Source organism: Blastomyces gilchristii (genome assembly GCF_000003855.2).
Source record: "Blastomyces gilchristii SLH14081 genomic scaffold supercont1.14, whole genome shotgun sequence".
Taxonomy (NCBI): domain Eukaryota; kingdom Fungi; phylum Ascomycota; class Eurotiomycetes; order Onygenales; family Ajellomycetaceae; genus Blastomyces; species Blastomyces gilchristii.
Genome location: NW_003101669.1, coordinates 1,667,358 through 1,675,488, shown reverse-complemented (window position 1 = coordinate 1,675,488; position 8,131 = coordinate 1,667,358). Strand labels below are relative to the sequence as shown.

The 8,131-nt window shown below is 43.2% G+C and overlaps 1 protein-coding gene across 1 annotated transcript in view; it reads left to right on the top strand.

Moving 5' to 3' along the window:
* Positions 1–6,923: 6,923 nt before the first annotated feature.
* Positions 6,924–8,131, top strand: part of BDBG_06802 (CAMK protein kinase) — a gene marked incomplete at its 3' end in the record, with an annotated part of 2,833 nt that continues 1,625 nt past the window's right edge. Inside the window, exons 1-2 of the mRNA XM_031722778.1 lie at positions 6,924–7,175; positions 7,647–8,129. Of these exons, the coding sequence (XP_031579639.1) occupies positions 7,081–7,175; positions 7,647–8,129 (578 nt within the window). The 5' untranslated portion in view covers positions 6,924–7,080. The remainder of the gene's footprint in view (positions 7,176–7,646; positions 8,130–8,131) is intronic.

Below are 8,131 nucleotides of genomic sequence, written 5' to 3'. Positions count from 1 at the left end.
TTCCTTGATCAATGAGAACTATGTATAATCTTACTTCAGAAAACGAGAAGACTAATATAATAAGCCGTATCTAGACTGACTGTGTGACCGTGTCTGAGACCAGAACCAGATTTTTTGATAGTCTTATTATCAATTCAACTGATCTCATTACACAGTTTTAACATTAGATAGTAGTCTCATACTGTCTCAGTGAGACTTACTGTCTACTCTTGTCACATTTTTTAAATGAGATCATGATTTTCACTTCTTAATTTAAATTATTTTTATTGCTTTAAATGACTTTAAATCTCATTTAAGTGTTATCAAAAAGCATTACTTTTTAAAAAATTAAAAATAGTCTAAAAAAAACCTTAAAATGTCTAAAAATAGTAACTTTATACTAAGAATGGAACTAAATAAGATTAAATGAGACTACTTTCTCATTTTTTTCAAGTCATGATTTCATTTTAAGATCTGATATATAGTTACTTTATATGTTTTTTTAATAGCCAGTCTCAGCGGGATTCATGCCAAGAAATGTATGAGATCAGATCAAATAAGATTAAATATAAAATTCATAGTTTCAGCAGCCAGTCTAGCTGTATCTGATTCATTATATAGACTATTTTATTACACTTCATAGATTTTCACATTTTCACTGAAAGCTTCTGTTCTGAAGCTTCACTGTATATATTATTATATATACATATAAATATTCACTCTGATTACTGATTTTCACACTTTCTCTTTTCTTTTCTTCTCTAATGTTTTTCACTTTGTTATATAAGATCTATAAATATCATATCAATCTATTCATTATAGGCCTCTTACAGAGAAGTATATAAGAAATTCTGCTTCTTATGAATTCTTTACTTCTATTTCTATCTCTCATATAATTAATAGAGTTAGCAGCTCTTGACTATACATAATTATATAAACTGAAGTTTGTAAATACTATTCATAACTCAACTTAAATACTATTATACATTTAATCTCTATATTTTATCTTTCTATTATAAATACTTCTGATAGTTAACAGTACATCTCACGCCAAGCTGCAAACACCTGAATAGTCGTCTGTGAGCACTTATTCTTACAGGTAAAGAATCCGCGAGAAGCGGGATTTCTTACACATAACAAGTGTACAACTCAAATCAGTTAATAAAGAGTGTAAAAAAGAATTAAGTATTAATAATAGCTCTTTAGTCACTGAAAGAGTAATTCTTACTTAAAAGAATGTGAAATTATAATAGAAAACAACTCTGTTTTTAATTCTTTGTAAGAATATTGTATAAAACTCAGAGAAAAACATCTTACTTTTTCAAGAGAAGTAAAAAACTAGTTCTAAGATCTTTTTTTTTGCATTAACTGCTGCAGAAGAATGAGATAGAAACTGCTAAGATATGCACTACTATATACTCTCTATCAAGACTTTTCCTCTTCAGAGTCTTGATATTATAGAGAATATAAGTCTGTTTCTATATAATAATATAAATATTATCAGCAGAATGTAGAGAAACTGATTATTTATATCTTGAAATAGAAGACTTTGTCAATGATTATATTGATATAGAGTTAATTCTCAAGTTCAATAGAAATCTAATATTGCTGTTCTCAATTCCTTGCAGAATCTATTGAATATTAAGATATTAAAACTAGATTTAATATATCTCACTGTGCAGAAATTAAAGGCTCAGTCAGGCCTTGAGTTATACTGATTTTATAGTTGTCATTGTCTGCTGATTGTGTATTGAATACTGTTGCTGAGATATCTTTTTGTATCTTTCTGCCAGAGATAGGCCAGATTGAATGGGGTGATACATGAGTGGGACTTGGTGTTGATGTCTTGATACATCAAAGACAGACGCGGAGGTTGCACTTCAGATGTGTTCATTGATTATGTGCTCAATACTATTGCTGAGGTACTGCGAGAACTACGAGTGGGAAAATGGTTTTAACTGGGACTGTATTAAACCCGGGGCAAAGAAAAGTAAAACCCATCGACCAAAAAAGAAAAGAGCGATTTGTATCGAGATCCATTTAATAAGGGTCCAGGTGTGTTCCTGTACATATACAGTACCATATGTTATGTACCTACAGTAGAAATACTCCTATCCAGTTATCTATCGCGGCTTAACTCTGGTCTCAATGCCGCAAGTGTACTCTTTACATCATAATAAATGAGAAAAAGTGAAAGATGGCAGAAAGCATTGGATAAAACGGCTCAAGGAGTAAAGGAAATTAATCTCCGATTTACCATCCTTGCCCTTGACCCCCTAAAGCTAACCAAAAATGAAGCACAATAATAATGACCCCTCAGTCCAGCCCGAGGGAAAATTCGGGAAAAAAAGAAAACAACAGCAAAGTGAGGATGTGAAATTAAATATAAGAGAATCAAAAGGTAAATTTGAGGGATGGTCACAAGATAAGAGACCGACGATTTGAGGTGATAAGAAACGAGGTGAGGAGGAATAATAAGAGAATGGTGAAATAAATTCGAAGGGGATAAGACGTTAGTATATGAACGGGAAACAAAACCAAAGAGGCGAGACTAGCTAGCGGATGGATAGGAATAAACGGCAATCGGCAGCGATCACTAAGAAGGCATGATATGTATAAATGAATAGCAGAGGGATACGATCAAAAACGAAGGTACACGTGGGTATTTTGGGTATTGTATTTGATTGAAGCACAAAAAAAAGAAGGCAGTGAACAGAGGAAAAGGAACGGGGTAGTGATATACCCATCATGTCGTACTCGTAGTGTGAAAACAATGAACGCAACAAATGAGATCGAAACGGATAGTGGTGCGGACTGGAGATAATGAAGAGCTGTGGCGTGAATGGCGAGCACCGGAGGGGGATGGGAGATGGAAGACCTTTGGAAATATGGTTGGGAATAGATGCTGCCAGAAGAGAACGCCCTGATTGACTATTTTTTGGTGGAAGGAAATTCAGGGAGGAAATGGAGTGAATAGATTCAACAGTCAAGGCGATAGAGGTCAGCCAATAATAAAAAAGGGCGCACGAAGGAAGGACACCCGGAGGCCAAAAGCCTGAAAACAAGAACACGCCTCGTCAACACCGATATATTTAAGTATCGCGGATCTTATAATATCGAATGTTTTGTGGTTTCATGCAAATAATTAAGCGCCTTAGTCTCATGTGATCGTATTTTTCGTAAACGCCCGCCATTTGCTTCTCGGTTATTTTCTTGCTTTTTCGGGTAAGTTTTTCCATCTCGATATCGACACAAGCAAATCAAGCAGGAAGACGTGTATAAGCTCCGCGATATGACATGGAGTGATACATTTTTGTTGTGGGTGAAAGTGGTGCGAAATACCTTGAACGGAACTTGTTCGCGCCGTAGTCGCGCTCAACCGGACGGATATTATAGATGCATACGGAAGGGTGAAGGATCAATAAAGTGATTGGTATCGCCTATTTCGCCACAGATGCTTTCATTTTCCGAGCCATCCAGCCAGTTAACAGCTCATCGAGCCGGACTGACATTTCATTAAGTCCCTTGCTCTCTTCTTTGAATAGACTACCTGTTATCGGATGATCAGGGCCTGCGGGTGTCACATTAGACTTGTCATGGACAATGATGAGGAGATCCCGGATATCGGTATCATCGTCAAGATAAGAACGAAGGCTAGCCTCGCTCCATGTTGGTGTGTTGGTAGAGGAAGTCGGGGCGCTGTTTTCCTCCACTTTGTCGTCTGGATGTTCAACAAGCTCCGGAGAGGAGGGTGTCGGGGACAGTGCCAGATTCTGTGTTTCATCGACAGATGAAGTATCTGTTGTCAAATCTGGAGGGTTATTACGATTTCGGTGCTCTGGAGATGATATGTGAATTGGAGAATCCATGTCCTCATATTCTTCCTCATATATAGGCGTGGATCGAATCGTTTCTTTGCTTGGGTTGCTCCTGGCATTGCTTGATGGGTTTTGTGAAGAATCAACAGGAGAGATTGATGTGCTAAGGAAAGTAGTCGTCGTTGGGGAGTCCAGATTCGGGCTAATTTGGTCCTGAGAAGTAGAAGTTGCGGGTTTTTCACGAGTCGCTTCTTTGACACGAAGTAGCTGTGGAACATCAGCTTGGGAATCATGTGGAACGGCCCGCACGGAAGCGCCGGGGCCATCGTTTGCTGTAGATGTCGTGGAAGTTGCCACATTGCTAAGCCCTTGTTGGGCGACTGCTTGCATACTGTCAGTCTTAACTGGAGAAGTATCGCGTGGGGTTTTTTGTAGTTTGCTAGGATATCGCTGGGATGAGTTTTGAGATTTCGAGGACTGACGTTCTTCCTTCGATGATTCACTAGATGTCTTGGGAGGAGTCGCCGAGCGTGTCGATTCCTCTGAGATATTCTCTGATTCTTCCATATCATCGTCAATGGCTTTACTTTTCTTGTCTTTCCTTTTGAATAAGCCACTAAGCATGCCTGATTTTTTCTCCTTTCGCTTTTTGTCATCCTTGGTTTTGTCTCCCGAATTGATGACTTTATCAAAAGCTTCGAGGCTTCCACGTCCTTTCACCTAATTGACCAAAGTGGAATTAGTTAGCCAAATGTGAAAGAGAGATATATAGAGTAAATTGAACAAGGCATTGAAACAATACCTCTTTAGGATCATTTGTGGCCGCAGGTCCATTATTCGAATCGTCACGCAAGAGGTTTGGAGTCAATGATATCTTCTTGGTCTCGAGGCTATCATCCTTGAAGAACGAGTCTGTGTTCCGCACTACACCGTTCCTCGACCTGCCGGTAGGATTGTCATCTGTTTCTTGACTTAGTTGCGTGGAATAAAATTGCCAGGGGAGAAATTTGGGTTCACCTTGTCTATCAAAAGAATCCTCGTTTGCCCGAACCCTCTCAGGGCTAGGATCTCGGTCAGGTTCAACTTCACGTGCGCTTGAACCGTCTTTATCTGTTTGTACTTTTGGTCGAAGTGGCTCGACAACGATGTCCTCGTCATGGGATTCTTCTTGCCCATCATTCGTTTCCGATTGGAGGGTTTCTTCATCGTCGTCATTGTCAAAGAACTGGTCATCCGGGTCGTCTTCTTCTTCGGTAGAATATTCGACATCAGACGGTTCGTGGTAAACTGGAGAAGACGTAAAAGTAACGGTCTTTGCATTTCGCCTCCGCATGGCCTTTTTCAGGGGGTTCTTTGATTTCTCCGCGTTATCTCCCAACATTGTCGCAGAGAGCTAGACATAAAATTAGCACTAGCTGGTAAGAAATCATGACACCAGAAGCATACATCAATATTTCTATGCTTGTTCAAACGCGCCAGGCGTTCTGTTGGGGTCTCGATATGTTCAGCGGGCAGATAACCTAGAACTGTTAGTACCAATACTATAAATTCAACGACGCATGAACCAACCTATGCTGCCATCCTTCACAACCCTGACAAGCCACCAGTAGCTATTACTATCGTCCAGGAGAACCATTGTGTCACCCTTGGTGGCATTCGCCTGTCCCTCGACAGTCGCCACGAAAGTATGTAAAGCGTAGACAAATTCGAAATCGATATCTTCTGTTTTGATGTAAGTGATTATGAGCTCCATCAAAAGGAGGCCAAAAAAAAATAGAGTAGGAAAATGTAGAAGAAGAAAATAACATATGGGGTAGCCATCACGAAACGAGCATCGAATGGAACGTCCATAAGAACTAGCTGATGGCTATATAACAATACTAATTTAGTTGAAAAACATAGCGTTCCCATTTCTTGAACAAGGAAGCAATTATGGCGGTTATCATCATGTTTGGTGGGAGGGGTAGAGCGTTGTTGCCATATGTAATCCAAGTTACTCATATCCATCCCCTTGGGCGGGTTGACAGTGCGCCATTCCCAACGAATTGTTGCGGCTCAGCGAGGCCTTCGGGTCAGTGCAGTGCATTACACACCCTCAAATCATCAACTTCCCCTACGGACGAATACAAGAAAACGGGGGAGCGCATTCGGACCAAGGATTGGGATGCGAAGTACAGAAAATCAGGCCCCAAATGAAATAGAATAGAGATACAAATCGAAATAGAAACGAAGGGACTCTTCAACGACCCAGGGGCTGTCGAGTGAGAGAGAAAGAGAGCGCATGGGGACATGCAGGATAAAGTTGAAAAAGAGTGGCACCTACCATCATCGATGGATGGAGAACTGGATATCTTATCCAACATATCATCATCCAACTGGTCATCACTTTCGCCGTCGGTAATATCTCCTTCATCTGCTGACGAATGGCCGTTTGAATAGTGATCAATGCCGTCATGATGTGCCCCGTGGTCATGGCCATTCATTTCATCCTCAGAGTCGTCGGCGTGGCTGCGATCTACAGAAACTCTGGGACTTTGAACCAATTCCTCTCTGGCCTCTTTCTCCGCATTCCGCATCGCTAGAGATTGGTGTGGCGCTGTTCGATTGCCGTCTGACGAACCTAGTTGGTCCTGTTGGCGTGTCTGGTCGTGCGTGGATTGGGAACGGTTACCCTGCAGGTCGACGGTATCTGAAAGAATGGTTTTGATCGTATTAGATGTCTATGAACTCAAGCAACACGCAATAAACCCCGTTATGCTATATTGTACCCTTCATTAGATACTCACCTGCTCGAATTATCTGAGGCCTGGTCATCGTTGCGGGTGATGCGCATGCCAAAGAAATAGTTCAAGGGGATACTGAGTAAAATAGGTAGAGGGGGAAAAGATAGCACGAGCATTTGCTAAAAGAGGTTCCCGAAAGGAATATGGACAGGCGACAACGGAACAGTGTATAGCTCTGAAATTGTAGGGCGAAGGAGGAGAGCCGTGAGAAGGAGTCCGCTGCGGGAGCGGGGAAAGCGAGAACGAGAGACAGAAGGATTGAGGCCTCACCAACCCCAGCAGAGACAAGACAACAGCGCGCAGAAGAGGAGGAGAAGCAGGAGGAGAAGCAGAGGACAATGAAATGGCCATCCACGAGGGCTGGGACAACAAAACAACAGCCAACAGACACGATCCCGGCCTGCGTCTTTCAGGAGAATCCCTTAATTCGAGCGACGTGGCTTGGCGTTGGCTGGCTCAGAAACAAACGCGACAGGCTGGGCGCGCGTCTATTGCGCTTGATGCCCCTGGCGGCTGTTGGATGCCAAGGCCCTTATCTCCAGCCAATCGCAGCGCACCCACGGATCCCTCCACAAACGCCCTCCAAGGCAGGGGGGTTTGCCGCCCACGTGACCTTATCCCGAGCTCTCGCCTGCTTCACCCGATGCCTGGCGACGAGAGAACGTCGTCTGCTTTTTCCCTCCATCATCACCGCTCACCACCTCGCGCGACTCCAGGTTGCAGCTCCCGTCTTCCTGCCCATCGGCCTTGTATCTCGCCAGCGCCTCTCTATAGGCTCATATTCTCCTCTCTAGGAGTATACCCAGCCAAATCGGCCTGTCTTGCTCTGTGCCAGTTGCTGGCTGCTGTTCGACCAAGATAGCCCAAGCCCGTTGGGACGGTCGCCCCGCCCTGTAGGCCCCGCGCACCCAGCCCGTCTCCACCCTGTCTCGTCGTGCTGCCGACTGAGCTCAGTTTCTATCCACATGACTCTGCCTGCTATCGCCTGTGGGGATACTACTGGGGGCCTGCTCTTGCTACTGGCCCAACCTTAAATATCTGGCTCCCTCGCTTGCTGTTACTGCAGCTTCTGCTTCTACGGCTCCGACTACTACCGCTTGTCAACTGTTGAGACTGCAGGGTTCACTACTAGCCGTTGCAATCACCTCCTCAAGGGTGAGGGCATGGCTCTTGAGGAGATCCGAAAGCTTGAGAATTTGACGTTAGATCCGAATATTACGAGTTCACCAGGGTTAACAGAGAATGGCCATGGCCATGGACGTGGACATGTACCAACCCCGGATGGCAATAATGCCAGGCGAGCTTCACATGAAGTTGCCCACTCCAGCCGCCAGCGTACCGGTGGGCTCGAAGGAAGCGATGGTGCTTTAAATGACGCCCATGTTCCGACTCCTCCCATCCCTGTGCCTTGCCCTGAAGACCATCATTACAGAGCAGGCGCTCCTGATGATCTGGAATATACCCATAACTCTCGCTATATTCAACCATCGCCACTCGAGCAATTCGCTCGAAATGATCAACCCTCGATTAGCCACACGCTGATTACTCTGT